General features: G+C 39.8%; 1 protein-coding gene across 6 annotated transcripts in view; it reads left to right on the top strand.

The window, feature by feature from the left end:
• The window catches only part of dph6 (diphthamine biosynthesis 6), a 192125-nt gene that overhangs the window by 160645 nt on the left and 11861 nt on the right, over positions 1-19619 (top strand). For all 6 annotated transcript variants that reach the window (XR_015846379.1, XR_015846377.1, XR_015846376.1 and 3 more), the window contains one exon: positions 17080-17328. Coding sequence is in view for 2 of the 6 variants with exons in the window: in XM_088313914.1 (XP_088170040.1) it covers positions 17080-17328 (249 nt within the window). In the remaining 4 variants the exon portion in view is untranslated. The remainder of the gene's footprint in view (positions 1-17079; positions 17329-19619) is intronic.

Here is a 19619-nt window from a genome sequence, read left to right as displayed (position 1 = left end):
TTGTAGGACGTTATGTATTAGATTTTAATCAACAAGTAAATAGTTCCACTTAATTTATTTATTTTTTATCCGAAAATGACACAGCGAGTGCAACCACACTTGGCTGTGGAGTCTGCCTCTTCGCTGGAGCTTTGGTTCCCCTTCCATCCAATTCCTGCAGAGCATATCCTCAGTAGGCTCGTGCGCTGGCGTGCTGGACTTTTTAAAAATTTCACCAAGTTAAAGATTAACAGATTTAATTTTTTTTTTTAATTACAAATCAGTAGTTTTTGAAAAGTTGTCTGCTGTCCAGTCAACGTCAAGCCAATCGGCGTCTCGTGCAAGAAGCGGACTTCCCAGTCTACGACTCCTCCTTGTCAAACATCACAAATGAATAATCATATATCGTCATAAATAAATAACATTTTCCTGAGCGATTTCTGCGGTCCTCCGCATAATATCTGACTGCATACTAATGTGATATAAAACAGCGGTTGCGAGTCACATCAAGTCCGCTGTGAAAATGGGGCCCTGGTCCCTGGAAAACTGTGGACTCTTTCACCCTGACGTCGCTGCTAATGATCATTCCCATTCTAAGCCATCTGAGAAAACAATGCGAGGAGTCTGCTTGTTCAACAGCTCCCACTCGCCGCAATCACTTCATTTGATCAAAAACATGCAGGAAGGGACTCTTCAGGCCAGCGGGGGATTATTTTGTTCCATATTGATACAATTAGTCTCTCGCTGGGAACCTGTCATCAGCGCCTCCGTCTTGGTGACGCTTCTCCTTGGCGGCTGTTGCAGCGCCGACGTGGCCCCGGCAAACCGCAGAAAGACTGTCAAACCCGCCCCCCCAAAAAAAAAAAAAAAAAATGAGGCTGTAAGAGAATCAGCAGTCAAGGAAGCTTTTTTCAGCCATTTTAAGGAGATTGATATAATTATGGGATATCAATATGTGTAAGATTTCCACTTGAAGTATTATAATAAGAATATTTGATTCAATAAATGAGAAATTTGTAATTAATAATTATCTCCAGAATATGTAATATGATGATTACTGTGGGAAATGTGTGCCTGGACAATTTGGCACATTAATTGTGATTCTTCCAAATATCGCCATTTGGATTTGATATGTGATTTAACATCATATATTGCAAATGTTGGCTCTCAATAAAGCTCGTTGAGTCATTGCGATTCGACAAAAATTCAACAGGAGCACCTTTCGTTCGACAAGTGAAGCAAAAAAAAAAAAAAATAACTGTTGGTAGCTCATCATTGGATGAGGCTTTACAAAGGTCATAGTTCAAGCCATCAAAAATCAACATCATTTTTCTTTTGTTTTTTGTTTTTTTTACTTCAAGCTAAAAATCCCGCAGATGTTTAAAACTCCATAAAGAATTGTCTCACTCAACACATTAGCTCGCATCTCGCAGCCACGCTTCTTTTGTATTGCTCGTAAAGATCTCAACAGGTGTGTCTCGGACCCACGTAAACTCATCATGTGTCTGCCTCATAACATTCTTTGAATAAGAGAAGCTGTAACACATGAGCGTTGTTTTAAAAGCGTGCTCTTGTAAATCTCGTGGTTGAAACGAGATACCAGAGAACATCCACAGCCGTGTTTCTTCCGTGTGGTTTGGGGTTCTTTATTGCATTCCAACCTCCGTCGCTGTCGTTGCGCTTTCCCAGCAGTCTTTACTCTTGGCTTCTATTTCCAAAAAGCCTCGTCGACATTTGTCATAAACTTGTCTTGCTTGAAATAATTCAAACGAAAAACTGCTACACAAACCTCTGTGAAGATTTTTAATTTGGATTGGCGTGAAATTGGAAGTTCACTGACGCAACAAATATTCACAGCCTCCCCATGTCTTCAAGTTTTAGACGGATTGCTAGATAAAGGTATATGGCTGTCCACACACTCATTTGAATCCACGAAAAAAAATCAACAGGCAAGCTAAACAATGAACTTGAAAGCAAAGCGCGTAGAGTCTCTGTCCCTGAAATATATGTGTGCAATCTCCTTTTATTGTTGGCCACTAATTGTTCCTCTCTTTGTGGGAATCTGTTTCTTCCTTGACAATTATATTTTTGTGATCCAACAAAACTATAATACAGGATAATATTTATACATATAAATTTTTAAAACTTTATTTTTGACAAATCAACCCATTTAATGGGATTTAAAAAAAAATATAATTACTATGAATGAGTGAATTATTGCAACAAATATTTCCCGACTCATGATAACGGAGTGGACCGTAACTGTCTCGCGGGCCATACTTTGCCCACCCCTGCTCTACAGCCATGCTGCCTCAATGTTATTGTACACGGCAATTATCCTGATTCATCGTTGCGGCTCACAGCCGCTAACATGTTGATGAGCTTGGCACATGACGGACGCGAGACCTTCAAAGTTGTCATCCGGCCGTCCGCCTTATCATGCATAATGTCGAGTCCTGACATATTTGTCTCGGATTTTGATTTAAAGAATTAGTTAACCTTTTGGCTCATAGTGGCGAAAGTGTGCGCTATGCCTTTAAGGCCTTCACTTACCTAATTCACATTCATCATTTCTCAGCATGTTTGCGTCAAAACCATCTTGCCAATAATTTTTTTTTTTTTGTTGCTATCTTATCAGAGATCCAATTGCAAAGGCACCTACCAATTGTGTCTGACTTCATTTGCATAATCCAATTAAGATGCTTTACCGCTTTAGTGCATCCATCAATTAAACCGACGAACAAAAGACGGTGACGTCACGATGACACTTCAAGCGAAAGCGGGGGAATAAAAGTTTCACAGCTGAAGCTTTGAAACAATTCCGCCCAGTTGGCGTCATAGAAACGTTTCTCTCCTTCTTTAGCAGGGCTGAACAATTCACCAAATTCAAATCAATATTACAATGTAAATTTCTTTTTTTTTTGTTTTGTTTTGTTTTTATGTCAGACTAATAACTGGCAATTACAGTTATGTGTTGCCAGACTACAACTCTAAAATGGTGGGATTATTTTATTTATTTATTTTTTTAACATCAGTTAAAAATGGATCGACTGATTTACAGTGGCAAACAAAATAGCTCGTGTGAGCTTGACTAGACAGTCGACGGCTTATTAAACATCTCCTCTTACCTTTTTAAATAGAATTGTTCACCCCTGGGATATTTGCCGGGGAATTATACTCTCTGATCACGTTGTGAGAACGGTGTTTGGGGAGCATTGGGGGTGGGTTGCGCGATCTGACGCCAGGTGCCCCCGCACCCCTTGTATTTAAATTTTTTTTTAAGTTTGCCCAAATGGTGAATGACAGCCGACAAGCTTGTGGAGAGCTGTCGAGCGCCTAGCCACAATAGAATTTGCATTGGATTTTGAAAATTGTCAAAGTGGACCACCAGGCACGGGCAGCAAAGTGGATGTGACGGCGGCAATTAACGTCAAGGTCTAGCCAGCCACACATTAGCATTTGAATAATCTTCCGACTGGACGAGGAAATACTGAAAAGCAATGATAGAGACTTTTTTTTTTTTTACTGTGCGGACAATTGCAAACAACAATTTTGCATTTTTTTATTCTTCATTTTTAACTCGATAAAAATGCAAACAAAGCATCCTTTGCAAGTCTAAAAGGGTGTTTTGCTTTAAATATTTTTTTTTTCTCTCTCATTTTATGAAAGAAATCATGAGTACAGTGGTTAACTTCTCTTTAGAATTGTGTGACCATTAAAAATGCTAAATTGTCAGTTTCATCCCACCTGTAGAGGCAATAAAGATTATTTGAAGCCAGCCTGCATCACCTCCACCATCCAACTCAGTTAGCACCCAAGAGTGATTACCTTTAAAAAAAAAAAAAAAAAAAAAACACAAGGTCTTCATTCCGTACTAACAGATTAATTAGGATGTTTAACTTCATTTGGAATATAACAAAAATTAATCCGGTTGAAATCTTACGGCTCTCGCTGACGAAGAAGCGCTTGTCAGCACCTTAACGCCTTTCCCGCCTTTGTTTGTCGTCATCTATTAAAAACCGTCTTTTATCTCACCTCTCCCGCATGTCGCACTTTACGGATTTATTTTTGTGCTGCGTGAAGACGGGTGTAGCCGCAAAGTTGAGGAGTCGATGAAAAACGAGCTCCGGAATGCTCTGAAATTTGTCGTCACTCATGTTAACTCGCACTTGTTTCCTTTTCGGAATACCCGACGGGCGTGTGATGAGTCATGACGTGGACCTTTTGTCCAAATACGTCTTAAGCGACGGTCAGGATGACGACTGATTGGCTCACCACCTAACCTTTTTTTTTTTATGACTTTGTCTTTTGCTGATGAAGCAGCATGTGGCTCATGTTTACATATTATTAAAGGATCCTCTCTGGTTTTAAATGGATCGTAAAAGTCCCTTCATTCAAACTGGATGGCTTCCGGAATTTACAACGACCAGCAACTTGAAAATCCTCCTGAGATGTTCCCAGTCTGTCAAATGCAATCAGATCAGAAAGATACCACGTAGTCCTTCCCCGTCGCGACCATCCCAAAACGGCATCGTCAACTCATTGACTTCGCACATGACCGTAACAAACTTAAGCCTTGGCAGAGATCTGCTTTCATTTATCACACATCCCGCAAACATGCTCGTATAATTTAGTCCCGGGACTGGAATCTCCTTCCCGCTCATTTGAGACTTCCCAGCATGTACAGTCCCTATCAGCGTTAATGTGGTTTGGAAGCGCCGGGCAACTCTGGGACCAATGGACTGCATTTGAGGGTCATCGTCTCACCGACGGTATTTGAATGGGGGACTTGTGTTGAACACCAACGCCAAACCCCCCCTCGCCCCACTCTTCTGCGGCAAAACACCCCGTGGTGGACGCAGGCTGGTATTAGCATGTAGTGACGACGTAGGGGAGGGAGTTGGATGTGTCAGAGTGCATCGTCTGTCAACGCCGTGGCTTACTGTCCACCGCCACGCTCCCACACATGAACGGGCCTTGAGCATGATTGCCTATGACCGGCTCTCCGTGTATTCTTATTGGTGCTTGACTGACTCGGAAGCAAAGGAGTGCAACAGAGCCACATATCGTCGGCTATTTAATTATTAATTGGATTGTACAGTTGCTAGTGGACATGCTTGGCTTGTAAATGGCCACAACATGAGTTCCGTATGCACTATTGATGAGATCTAATACAAGCGCTGCATGAACGGTAATGAAAGACTTACTGGAAATGTGACATTGTCACGTTAGGAGCGTAAGATTCATAACTGCCACGGGGATTTTTAGTTGGCCAATCAATAGGCTGCAGTCTTTATATAATGTTTATTAAGTGTGTGTGCGTGTGTGTGTGTGTGTATTTGTATATGTAAAAATGACATCTTTGGCGTTTGTTCTTATGTGCGAGCTGCATGCCACAGACATGCCAGTATGTGTTTACGCCACCGCCGCGATCCGCGGTGACGCTCCCGCCATCAACAACGGCAAACACTCAAGTCAAAACACATCAATTATTCTCAGTCCTTCCCATATCTCGATGATCAGTATCGGCTCCCCCAGTTAAGTGTGGCTCGACATGCTTCTGTTTTTTTTTTTTTATTTTTTTTTTTTTTGTTGTTGTACATTGCTGTAAGTGAACTGGAAATGCATCGAGATAAAAAAATAAAAATAGTCCGCTACCATGAGCGTTGTGAAATGAGAGCGATATATGACCGTACCATTGCTATGGTTACTCGCTGCTCTATTCAGAGCTGCCTGCTTGCGTTTCTTCCCACCGCGGTGACGAGAGCTGACAGGGCCCAAACACTTCACACTCACACTCACACTCGCACACGCAAGAAGGATGTTGAAGATGGTCCTTGTTAAATCCACACGTGCCCAATTACAAGTTCTGTATTTAATATTTGGGGGAGAAAATTCACCAAACTTCTTTTTTTTTAGAAGATATATGGAACGTACTTGTAAAATATTTAAAGAGGCCACTGTAGACCAACCTATTTGGGTAGACATCCTTATTTGGCTAGAGATTATGTAATATTAATATAATTACCATATTTTTTGGGCTATTAAGCACACCTGTATATAAGCCACAGCAACAATTTTTTTGGGGGGAAGAGACAAAAGAATTGAAATACAAGCCGCACCAGGTTACAAGCCGCAATTTTCTTTATTGAAATCAATTTGTTGTTTACTGCATGTACAGAATGATTTGGTACTGTGAATGCACGGAAAGGTACATAAACAAATTCTTAAAACAGTTCCTTTTAACTCATTCACAACCAGCCCAGTAAAAAAAAAATGGATTTTGACGTATTTATCCGTCAATGGTATTGAATGAGTTAAAGACGGCAACAATTTTGTTAATTAAAACAGAACAAACCGAGGAGAAAAAAAAATCTCTATTTATTTTGTGTATTTTATGAACTATGGAGCGGCCCCTTACAGGTGTAAGAAAAATCCACAGAAAAGCTGCACCATTTTATTTGCCACATGATTCAAAATCTAGAAAAAAAATAGCGGCTTATAGTCAATAATATACGCTAGTTGATTGAAACAATATAAGGTAAATTAAAAAAAAAAAAAAAAAAACTACCTTCAAATACCAAGCCAATACAGACCAAGCCTGTAGGACATTCAAAAAGCACATGTATTTTCAGATAAAAAAAATAAAAAAAATAATAATGGATTTTCCACACACAGAAGTGATGTTTCAAATGCTCCTTGCACATTATACACGTGGCCAAGACAGACGGCCCAACAGGGGTCCAGCATCTATAATTCACATGTGGAATTCCCACACTTACACGCAGAAGAATATTCAGAGCAGCTAATATAGACCAACCTAAATGCTTTCAACTCATTCAATACCAACCGGTAAAAAAAAAAAGGATCTTTGACGTCTTTAGCCGTCAATGGCAGTAAATGAGTTAAAAATCACATCCAAAACAGACATGTCGTCCAATATTAGAGTTGAAAAATGCATTGTTTTCCCACAAAGAAATTAACAACATTAAAAGAAAAAATATCGAACAAGTAAATCAGGGGAAAAAAATCACATCCACCCTCAAGTTTAGCGTTCGCCTTTTGGAATAGATCTACTTGTGGCCGTAATCTACATTGGCCAATACAGGGGCCAGCATGTAACATTATGGTGGTAAAATAATATTTCCCAACGTCAAGAAAAAATATGAAATGGAGTATTTCCTTATTCATGAAATGTGGGTTGCATTTGTAGTTTGTTTGGGGAGCAGCAGATTAATGAAAGAGGAGCATCGAATGACGAGCAAATGTAACAGCCCCTTATTTTCTTTTTTTTTTTTTTTTTTTGTATTTTAGGAATTTGCTTCAGCAGCAGATGATGTATGTGATTATTATGCCCCAGTTCTGCGATTCCTTAAGTTGCGCACATTAAAAGTGACAGTCGCTGCCTCTGGTTAGAAATGATTATTACATCCACATGCAACAATATGCCAGCATTTCCATTTTTTTTTAGCAGCACCACAGACGACTCAGAAGAGATTAGCGTTTACTTTACATTGTAGGCGAGTTGTTTTTTTTTTTTTTGGTGGGGGGGCTTACTTGATCATAAATTAGACAGGGAGGCAATTCGTCGGAGTGGGAAGTTTTAAGCACGGGGTCATTCATTTTTCAAACGTCGCTGTCATCGGGGTCGCCGAGCTAAAAAAGAAATGAATAATGCACAGCTTGTATTTTTATGTTTCAACATGCTGCCTTTTAATTCACATCTCTTATTGATGTTATGGATTTATCATTATGGGATGTCAGGGCCCCATAGGTTATGAAGTGACGACGGTATGGATGAGATTATTTCCATTCATTTCCATTTGGAAATGCCACAGTTATTTTGTGGTAAATTTTGTCTTTACATTTTTTTTATGCTGTTGCAATTTGAATGACAATTTAAATGTGATATAAAATACAAATTACTGTTATTATTTTTTGTTGTACTTCTTACTAAATTAATCCCTTAAAAGGAAGTTCAGCAACATTTGATTTATTACTGCAGTATATAGTATGGGCTTGTTATTTTTGTTCATGTGTTCAGTTTTTATTATTACAATATTTTTACATTTTATTGATTTAAAATCCCAACATAACCCAGGAAACAAAATACAAAATAGAAATGATTCTTATTGAGTGTCTGCTGTATAATTATATTTATTGACATTGTTGTATCATCAATACAACAGATTCCAATGTAGTTATTTTCTGAAAAATGGATACAGGCAATACTTGTCTCGCAGTTTTCCGCCGCACGGCCCACAAACAACAATTTACAGCTTTCTCAATATTACTGCAGTGCACTATTGAAATTTGTACTTATTTAAAACGAACATTTTGACTTTGGGCAACAAAGGAAAAAATGTTTGACAGTTGCTTTTTGGGCTGTTTTGGGCCTTGTCTTTTCATGCAGCTATACTGCCATCTGTTGAGACTCGCGGGTACTACACCCACTCCCGCGTGTTGTCTTGTTGATATCATTCTTTGTTTTGTCCAAAACTCGTCATTTTAATCAGCAACGCTCAACAATATCATGTTCTCTTTGTACGGGGGATCCTGAGAGTGGACTTTTCACATTCTGTGTAGTATAAACTCCCGTAACTGCACAAAAAAAACCCCTAGAAACCGACATGATAAGACTAGAGGAGAAGAGAGGAATAGATGGGAGACATCATGGGGGGTGGGAGGGTTTGAGGGCTGCCGTTTCATCATCATTCAATCAGACAAACATGCCCCTCAAGCCCAAATGGCGAGACCCTCCGCGATTCTCTCGAATTAGGGAGATTAGCGGCAAAGCGCATAATGTAGGACGACGGAATTTGTCATCATTTGCATTGTCCTGGAAAGATCGGGCTTGATAGAGCGATGCGTGGCGGTGCTTGTCATGTCCCCACGGGCAGGTCACACACACGCGCGCGCACAAACACACACACAGAGCGAGTGAGGGAGGCTTGGCAGAAATGATTTTTGCGATATGTGCATCAGTCGTAAAAAGCCTCACAACCAATTTGTCAAAAGATCGGAGGTGGCGACAGTTGAAGGCGGCCGGGGCCATTTGCCTATCGCCATGAAAAAGCTTGCCCTTCCATCCGGTCGGCCCCAGTCGTGTTTTAGCGTTTTTTTGGTGTTTTTTTTTCTTCCATGTTGCAAGTAACTGTGGGAATCTCAGAATAACGCCAGATGCAATTTTCTCGTAATGGCGTTAGATTCTTCCGCAATATATTTGAAGATATGCACAATGGATTGCAACGTTGGAATTAGTTGCAGGAATCGCAGCGATATTAACATATTGTTTAAAGATACAGATTATATTCTGATACAGATATTTGATACATAGCAAGAAAACCATACGCAATGTTGTATAACTCAAAATTTGGGGTCGCAATCTCACTATTCTGCAGCATGTTATAGCAACCCTGTGAACGTTATTTTTACTTTTACCCCTACTTCGTTATTTACGTCGCATTTTTTGCCGTGATTTTTTTGAGCAAAAAAACATCTGCACTTGGTCTTGCTGTGTGGGCCTGTGAATCAGCAGCCTGAAAACAGCTGCTAATAGCCGTCTGTACTATTACAGAATTTAAGACGTGATGAAAATTTTTTGGGCTGGAGAATAAATGCTCTATTGGACTTTCATCATGTTTGCAATGATATGGAATTGAATGCTTCTGGAGAGGCACGAAGGCCAGCGCTAAAATGAAGTCATGTGAAGCGAAGCATATAAGTGGTACTCGCCAGTAGACAAACTAATGGCTGTTTGCAAACTGCAGTTGTTTGTTTACATTCAAGCTACAGTTTGTAGCAAATGGGAATGACATCATCCCATGTTGTAATTGCGAGATTACAATTGTAGAATTTCGGCGCCTTCCTATTGGTCATAGTGCAGACTTGAATCATGTATTACAATCTCTTTCATCGATGAACAACTTGACACAATTTGAAGGGAGCTCTTGTTTGAATTACATTTAATTTAATTTCAAAATATGTATTCATTTTCTTCTTCACTCATTGTTTGACGCTCATAAATTTGACTTAATGGTATATGGTTTCAATAATTATATATTGAAAAGTCACGATTATCGTCGCGTCATAATATCGATATATACTAGGCATAATATCGCCATTTAGTCCTACTCCGAATAGAAGCGCTATGTTACATTTGTACAATACAGAGATCAGCATTCGAAAATCCCAGCAGAAAAATAAAAAAAACCACACATTTGAGTGATGGCAAGAGGACATGTTTGTTTATTCATGCCCGACGGCGTTGGCGATGCGCTTCCCCCTCCCCTTGAGCGTCTCGCTGTCAGGCTCCCCCTCCCACCCCCACAAACCCCGACCTTGGTTGGAGACTGAGCGGCAGCCCTCTCCGACCAGCATAAAGTTGACCAGAGCTGACATGACAGTGTGTAACTCTGTGTCTGTTTGTGTGCGTGTGTGTGGAGTGGTCACGTCAAGGGCAGACGTGAGGGCACGTGTTGGGGGGGGGGGGGGGGGTGGAATGAGGGTGTTGTTTGCAGGAAGGCCTTTTGTGTCTGTCTGCTGTGGACTAAATCGGTCTCTTTTTAAGCAAACATTTTATTCACGTTTGTCAATGTAAGACTTGTTTTCTGCGCATCCAAAGATGTGAGATGGCTTGAAGAAGTATTCGAGCAATTCGCAGTTATTTTTATGTGGCGGTTTCAGAAACTGCAGACGTTACCACGTACTGTACATGACTACAGCTAAGACGATCGCAAACATGAAAACAATGCAAATTTAGCGAACCCTCGCCAAATTGAGGAGGGGGCAGGTGGGGGCAATCCTCTGTTATCCGCTGGAAAACTGTTTTGTCCTGTGCCATTTGGAGACATTAAAATTTCACTGAATTTTTAATCAAAGATCCAAGTTAACTTTTCCAGATTTTTTTCTTTTTTTTTTGCGCTGATTCAGAATCGGCCCTCATTTTTTCTCTAGCATGTCAGGTTTTCATAATAATAATATCAAAATAATAACGTGTAATATAGTAATATATTTCGTAATATTTTTTAATTAAGGGGTAGGTTCAGCAACAGGTGGATTTTGTTTTTTAAACATGATAGCTATAAATTACAAAGCATGGTAAAGTCAATTATTGCGCATGCGCATAACAAAAAATGTGCTAGCGTATAGATATTTTTTAAATCAACCGTCAAAAATACTTTTAGGGACACATAATCTGATTAAAATTTGCTCTTGACCAATGTTAGTTGGGCCTTTTGAGTTTGTTAATGTGTTTCTTCATTGTCATTAATTTTAGGCGAACATTTTGAGAGCTTTTCTCTACTCACTACTCACCAAATTTTCCTGATGAAAATTGATTTGTTTTTTTGCAACCGTGAACACGCCCAACATCACCTAATGTTTGGAAAACTTTGCCCCTTTAATTTAGCAGCATGATATTCGGTAAGATTGTCTTCCATTAGTAGACCCACAAAAAAGTTTCAAGAACCCATATCGGAAAAGACACAGCATGTCAGCTATTTTGGCTGGGAGAATTCTTTTTAAATAAGCAACAAATCAAATGTTACATTCACGCTCTACAACTATGTTTTTTTCTGATTCAGAAAAGTAACTGAAATATTACAGTCCTATATATTTTTTTTTCAAAAAAATAATTCTATTCTACATAGTTCAGAATCTACTCTATTTGCCGTACTTGAAATATTCATTAAAAAGTGAAAGAGACTAGAAATCAGTAAATCCTTTCTGGAGTTTTGTTAAGTGTATTAAAAATGAGAATCCAAGGATCCAAAATTATTGCTGAAACTTCACCATTTTGCATAAAAGCGAACATTGATGATGTCAACAAAGTCAGCATGTTGGAGTCACGCTTCAATGTTTTGTCTCCCTTCACCCTTAACTACATCCACATTTGGGAAACAAATGACACTGGGGCAAAAAATGACAAATGTCCGTCCGTGTGGTTAACCATTCAAACAAAGACTTCTTCATTTAGAGTACATATAAATGGCTTTTTCTGCTTCAGTATGGCATTAATTTGCTGGATTGCTGTCGCTAAAACATTTTTTCTTCAAAATTTACTCGAAGCTATTATACAAAGGATCATTGAAGTCTTAACATCATGCTCTGTCTGCAGTAGATGCTGTTGGGCAAAAAAAAGTGTTGGAATTTAACATCTGTCTTGGTTACCAAGGGGCTCGTTTGGGCCAATTCTCTCGTAGGACTTTGTCAGCTGTGGAATTTGCCCAATGTGTCTTGTAATTATGATGAAAATATGAATAGGCGTTCAGAATGGGCATTACTGTATCAGCGCATCCTTACTTCCATTCGTATGAAATTTTAAACTTTTTAAGAATAATAGGTATGCCTCATTTTTGATGGCCTTTTCTGCTGTATTTTAATGTTGGTACTTGGAGAGCTAAGTGTTTTTGAGATGGGAATTAATGCAACCACTGGACTAGTGTACCAAAATAATTAGTCAAATAAAATATTGGTAATTACACGATAATACACATGTAATTAAGTAACATGAGCGCTTAATGCATAACACCACAGATGTTGTTAGTTTGCATGCGTCCTCGCATTAAGCAACATTATACCCATTTAATGAAACCTATTTTACACATTTTGCATGCTCCTTTTCCTGCTTAAATTATGCATGAGACCTCCACGGGGACAAACGTGACCATTAGCATAGCTGAAAGGTGCGTTCGAGATGCCTTTCTTTCCGCCTGTCCTTGGAACCAGCCGGAGAACCTGACTGTTCATCAATAGCGAGTAATTTTATCCCAGTTTCAGCTATCTTCCAAACTCTGCTAATGACACCAGGAGATATTCCTCGGAAAGATGCAGCCTGGCCCCCCGAGGGCTACTAAGACCAAATATAGTCCTGCGCTATCTGGTCATCTGTGGAAAAGTGTCTGCCAAAAAAAAAAAAATGTAGTAAACCCAATTAGAAACACCTCAGCCTGAAAGAAGACCCCATTAGAGCTCCACCGAGGCTCCCCGGGTTGCATTTACATAAAGTTACGCTCGGTAGAGAGAGTCTTTAGTGACCTTTTAACAAGTCACAGATAAGTAAGAAACAAAAAAAAAAAGGCTTAGTTAATACAAAGCAGATTGGTGTGTCTCAGTTTTTTCATTTTGTCACATGCCAAGGGCTGATTTATATATATATATATATATATATATATTATTCCTGAATATAGTTTCAGTTGAATTAATTGAGTAATAATTCCCAAGACAATTTTGTTTGGAATTGCAATTTGTGACTCGATTTTCCCATCAAAATCCCACGAACCGGCGCTGACATGAGTCATATTTGTTTAAGGATAAACAACATGGAAATGCGGTAATGATACACTCTGTTTAGGGAAAGTGTATTTAAGAAGCGACGACATACCCGCAGCAACCAGACTTTATTTTTTTTTATTGGTCCGGTATGAGGGCTTCATGGTCATGGGTAGCAGTTTTTCAGCAATATATCATGGTCAGAACATGTTGGCACATGGCTAAATATACAGCAGCAAAGCAATAAAGTGCAAGCTGCTGGTGCCGTGTGGACACAAGTAACGTCATGGCCGTTTCGGCTCATCATTCATCACTGCTACAGTGGTCCCTTCAAGTTCCAAAGTTTCTCACTAGACATCCATCGGGCGAAGAAACTCTGCACACTTGTTCCGAAAGAGAAGAGATGAAGACAGAATAGTTTTTCAGTCTCATGATCGATTGTCACAAAGAAAAAAAAGTCGAGGAAAAAGCAAACCATGCCTGTGGTGTTTGTCCAAATTCTCGTGAAATATTGAGGTTATTCTTGTAGTTTTAATTCACTGATGATGGTGTCACGATACTTACATTCTGACTTTCGATACCATAGCTGTATAAAGTACTTCTGTATTTGCACGCGTAATAAAAAAAAATAAAAAATCCCCACCTGAAGGCACACAACTGCCACATGACATCATGTTGGACTTCAACTCAGTGAGCACCAATATGGATCGACGACAAATAAAAGATGAATTTTTTAAAAAATGGCCGTACGGGTGCAATGCATATGCGGTAATGCGCCGCATCCTGTCTTGTCTCCGCGGGCCATTTAGACGGCTAAGACGAGCGTTTGAAAACTACTTACCTTGTTATAGAAAGTTTAATGTCATGTGCGATTGTTTGCCCCCTCATGAATATTAAGGAGGGGCTCCTATTAAAAATGCATGCGGCGTCAAGGGTTGTTGATCACGTCGGGAACGCCCATGCAAATTGGACTGTCTTCCCCTGTCAGGGCCCCGAGATGAATAATGTAGCTGCGTGTGTATGTGTGTTTTGTGTATATGCGGCGGCACACCGCATTGACAGTCAATTAACAAGTTTGATCGGTGTGTGAAGTCATTCTTTTGAACTGTTAATTTTATGTAAATAGTATTCGCCCGTGTCGCCCACCCCCGTCCTCAATTCCACCTCCCACAAAGAGTAACCAGAGCGTCGTCGTCAATAATTGATCATCACACACCTGCTTGGTAGCAGCGACGAGAATCTGCCTTTAACAGCCGAGGGAGCCCTCTGTCAGCACCTTTTGATATTCAAATTGACTAAATGGTCGCCGAGCTTTTGTGAATTTCAAATGGAGTCAACTCAAGTCGCGGGGAAGAGATCTAAAAATGCTGGACAGTCGTCCTCAACCGGAAGGGGGCGAGTGGGCTTTCTTTTTCCTGTGATTACCTTTGATGGCTTCTAAATGGAATGCCAATGCCTATGTATTGGAATCTAAGGCTCGAAATAAGCGGTTATGCTTCGCATTTTGCACCGGATTGTATAACAAAGCTGAGAATCAACCGCTGAGGTATCTCAAAAAGCTTCGCTGGACGCACGCTCATCGCTCACGTCACCGCAGATGGTTGAGGGTTGAGGCTAATTCAGTGCTACTTATGTCCAAATTATCTAGCTAGCAATGCGCTTTAGTTGGCTATCGCTGTGGCTAAACATGTTGTAGAGTCGCCCCGAAGTCAGTAATCATCGCTTCCGTGGCGGCGGATATGATACACTTTTGTTTTGACGAATCATTCTCAAGAATGGATGACAAGGAAAGACGGAAAAGTCATGCTAATTGCTACGATAAGCTAATTTTGCTACATGATCTTGAGACACCGGGGAGTGCTCAGAAGTCTGGCTGGAACAGCGTTAAATCAGATTGTATCCAACGTTGCGCCACAAATTAACAAGTGTCTGGACTCTGGATGGAAACTACTCGCTAAACAGGAATGAAAACCGCAAATGAATAAGTCCCATTACTGTATGTGCATTAGCCTGGAGGAGTTGCTTCTAAGCTGAAAGGCGTTAATATAAATATGAATATTTAGAACAGGTGTGGGCAAACTATGGCCCGGGGGCCACATGTGGCCTGTTTAACATTTTAATCCGGCCCGCCAAACTTGAAAAAAAAGAATACACCTTGTTAATGTTTTATTTTCTAAAACACAGATCTTTTGTTGTCATGCTTTTGTTCATTTTTATTTCAAATCAAATGTATTTTTTTTCTCCGATGAGGTGAGGTTACCAAAACACACCATCCATCTGCTCCTGGTCCGGCCCCTCTGTCAAATTTTAGAACCCATTGTGGCCCGCCAATCAAAATGTTTGCCCACCCCTGATTTAGAATGTCCGTTTTCGCAATAAACTGTTGAGTTTTGGTTTTGACTTTTGAGGTCTCCACAAGAAATGTTCTCAAAAATTACAGTTGATTTTTTTCCCTTCAAAATCAGTGAGTTTTGCTGTACACAATACGCGTCAGGAATTGCGATACATATCAAATCTGGATTTTGGTATATTACTACAATCCTATTCGTAATGCTAACATGTAGCCACCTAGCATCTTGATGTAAAATTGGATAATGCGCTTTTCAGGGATGTCAACCCCGGTGAGGAAAAGCGTTTAGTTAATAGACGGTCCTTTGAAGTCGCGACCCAACCATTATTTTACCATGATTATTTTCAACATGCTTAGTCATAAATTCAAAAAAAAATTTCTGTGTAAATAAAGCTGCTCGTCTTAGTGCGTATCAATTGATGCAGATCTTATCTCGATCCTCCTCGGCGGGCTCCCTGCAATTATCACCAGCTGATATTTGCATTGACCACACGCTAGCATCCGAAAGCCTCACCACTGACCCCCCACGCGTGGTCTCTAAAGACCTGACCTCTTTAATACCACCCCTCATCCTCGCACGTCTCTACGCATTTAAACAGATAGATCCAAGCCTGACTTTAGTTATGCCAGACCCACATTTACGACCCCCCCTCGGCCCTGCCAGCGGAGTTATTTAACAGAGAATTAGCTTATTATCACATGCTTAATTATGCTTATAAATAACATTGGTGTCGCTGCAACGCTATTGGCAGGTTTTGTGTGAAGTGTGAAATGAAAACTGTTAACGATAAGAAGCCGAAAATCAGGAGGTGGGCCTTGCTGATTAATGCACAGTTAACCGGGGGATATTTATAATGAACGCTAATTTGATATAGTAATTTTTTTTTAATACTAAAGTAGAGGATACACCCTCGCTTTAGAATAAAAAAATGCAGTCTTTAACACGTGTAGTTAAACTCTTACAAAGTATGGAAATAGAGTCATTACATTTAGGAAAAGTTCAACAAATCGATATATAGCTTTTAAAATACTAAGTAATCGACTGCAATAAATTATAAAAGGTTCATTTGAATTTTATTGCGTGAAAATATATTTGTACATTATAAAAATGAAGAGGTTTCATTCATTAAAAATGGAAACATACATACTTGTTGAATAATCTGAATCTAAAAATTCTAAATAAATGAAACTATATTAGGAATGTCATTTATGATGCAATGATACTTTATATGTTTGTGTTGTTTAAATGTATATAAAATACAAAATATTTTATACAGGTGCCATGTGTGCTGTTTGTTGCGGCAATGACATCTATCGCGGCACAAAGTGGTATCGTCGTAATCTGATTGGTTGTTACCGCCACGTAGTGGTAAAACCCGAGTTGAAAAGAATCTTCATTTGAGGTGTGGCTTGTATTGCTGAAAATATACGATTGACTGTGCTAATAATAGTTGTCCTATTTTCTTTGTCTTCTCCAGGTAGATGATGCTGTGTTCTGTGCCGGCCAGATCGCACTGGTGCCCTGCACCATGCAGCTGGTGAAGGCAGGCACCCGCACGCAGGCCAACTTGTCTTTTAGCCACGTCCAGAAGGTTCTGGAGGCCACCATCAGCGGGTTGACTCTGGCCCATGTGGTCCAGGCCCACTGCTATGTCACCAGACAACAAGACGTCGCCGCCGTCCAGGCCACATGGAAACGCATGCTGGAGGTTATAGATGAAGACCAGGTGAGTAAATTGTACTCAGCAGACTACTCAAGCTACTTGAGCGAGATTTCATCCAAAGAAATGTAGACGTGTATTCTCCCAATATTTCTGTCCTTATTTGCAAGCATGAACAGAAAAGATGAGCGTTTTATTGGATGCCGTTACACTGTAAGATTCTGAAATTAGAAAAAAAGAAAAAATATTTAATTACACGCAGATTTTAATGTACTACTTAACATTCCTTTACAATTTCAAATGAACAAAATACAATTTGTCATCTACAAATGAATAAATGTATTCATCAGAAACGATCACAAACGTTACATATGTTCTAAACTTTCAATATTATGTGTATGTATTTTAAATAACAAATATGAGAGAAAATATATATTTGAATTTAAAAATATAAGAAGTCCTTGTTCATTTTAGCATTGCAGCCTGATTGAATGGCATAAGTGAATAAATATATTTAAAAAAAAATGTGACAATACTTTCACTTAATTTAATATGGCGTCAAAATAAAAATAAAAATCTGGTCTATTATTCATTATTTAATTCAATAAATACTAATTCAGCAAATAAATGAGCGAGGCCTGTTATTAACTCATTCACTCCCGTTGACGGATTTATACGTCAAAAAGTACACTCATGGCAGTGAATGAGTTAAGGAAAAGGTGTCTATTTAGTGATCTAATTTTAAATACTTCTATGCCTTCAAATGTGAATTGTCATGATAACATTTATTGTTTTGCTTTAAAATCAAAGCAAAAAAGATAGATAGACATAAAAATAGATAATACAGCAGTACTCCCAGGTGTATATTCTCTATCATCCTCTGCCCAAAACGACATATTGCAGTTTGCAGCCACTCATCGTACTGTAGTAGTGTAACTCTTCTTACTTGGGTGTCTGCATGACTGTACTGTATTGCCCCCGAGTGAACAAGTCGCATTCACACACAATATGATGCACAGACTGTTTATTTCCTTTTTATTAATTATGTTATCGCTATACAAATACAAATGATTTCAGAATCAGATTGAATTGCTGTTACTTTAAAAGTTCGATGGTCCTACTCCTATCCCCGATTCTCACTTGCTAGAGCGGTGAGGTGTCCCTAAACCTTTGTCATATTAGTGAAGAGGGGCAAATAGGTAAGAGTTCTGTGTGTCCCCCGCCACCCCCCCCGACCCCCGGGGGCCGCTCGCTGCCGCCGTTTCTCATGAAAACTTGATGATGTGGGAAGCGCCGGCGTCTTTGATAATGTGCAGCTTGGCGCAGAGGCAGATGTCTTCCTCAGAGCCTCCCTAATCCTTTGCACCCCCCCGACCATTTTGGATCTAGGTTCAACTCTCAGAGCAGCTTATCAACCCCCCCTCCCTCCCTCCAACCCTCTTTTCCAGCCACCACCCTCCGTTCCGTCGCCCTGGCTTACAACCCCGTGCTCCGTGCGTCTAACCCGAACGCCAGTCTTTTCCCTGGCAGCCTCTCTCCGCCCACAGTAATCTGTCTCGTGGTGGGAATAGGCCCCAAGGGGGCACAGAGAGAAGCGGGAGTGCACATCCAACATGTGGCGGAGCGGGCGGGCGGGACGGGGGTGGGGGGGTTAAAAGCCGAGGAAACGAGGATGTCAACTTTGTGTCACTTCCTGGAAAGCCATGCGGTAATTCTCGCTGTTTTTTTTTCCCATTTCGAGGCTTTTTAAGGGCTCCAATATTCCGATTTCACAAGCTGCTGTGATTTTTGACATTTTGGAACTCCATAGGATAAGAAATATGGAAAGCGCTGACAACATATCACCGCTCAGGAATGCAAACTGGGTCAGATCATGAGAGACACAAAGTTGAAACTTTTCCATTTGCACTTCAAGTTTTCATTGGGTTTTTTTTCTCCGCATTTTAAAATTCAGAAAAAATATGAGGAATTAAAAAGTGAATTACAATTTTTACATCAAAATTACTACTTTGTCCCCAAAAAATCCAGCATCATGAATTGCTTCAATGTGGACCTTTTCCACTTCAGTGAAGTTTTAAACAGGACTGAGGAATTGTGAAAAGTGAATGTAAAATGGAACCACATTTTAGACTGCCCAATTGGGCTGCTTCATGATTTAAAAAAATAAATAAATAAATAATTTGGAGTCTTTCCATTTCAGCGAGCTCGACGCGCATGACCATTTCAACGAGGAATTTCAAATGGAAATCACCATTTAAGGCGCAAATTGGAGCCTGCTTTGTCAGAAGAACACCATCCGTGTCTTAACGTTTTACCATTTTGAGAAGGAATAAGAGATTTCAAAAGGAATTAACCAT

The sequence above is a fragment of the Idiotropiscis lumnitzeri genome, chromosome 1 (assembly GCF_059441095.1).
Source record: "Idiotropiscis lumnitzeri isolate Australia: NSW breed Sydney's pygmy pipehorse chromosome 1, RoL_Ilum_1.0, whole genome shotgun sequence".
Lineage (NCBI taxonomy): Eukaryota > Metazoa > Chordata > Actinopteri > Syngnathiformes > Syngnathidae > Idiotropiscis > Idiotropiscis lumnitzeri.
This window is presented reverse-complemented; position numbering and strand designations above follow the sequence as displayed.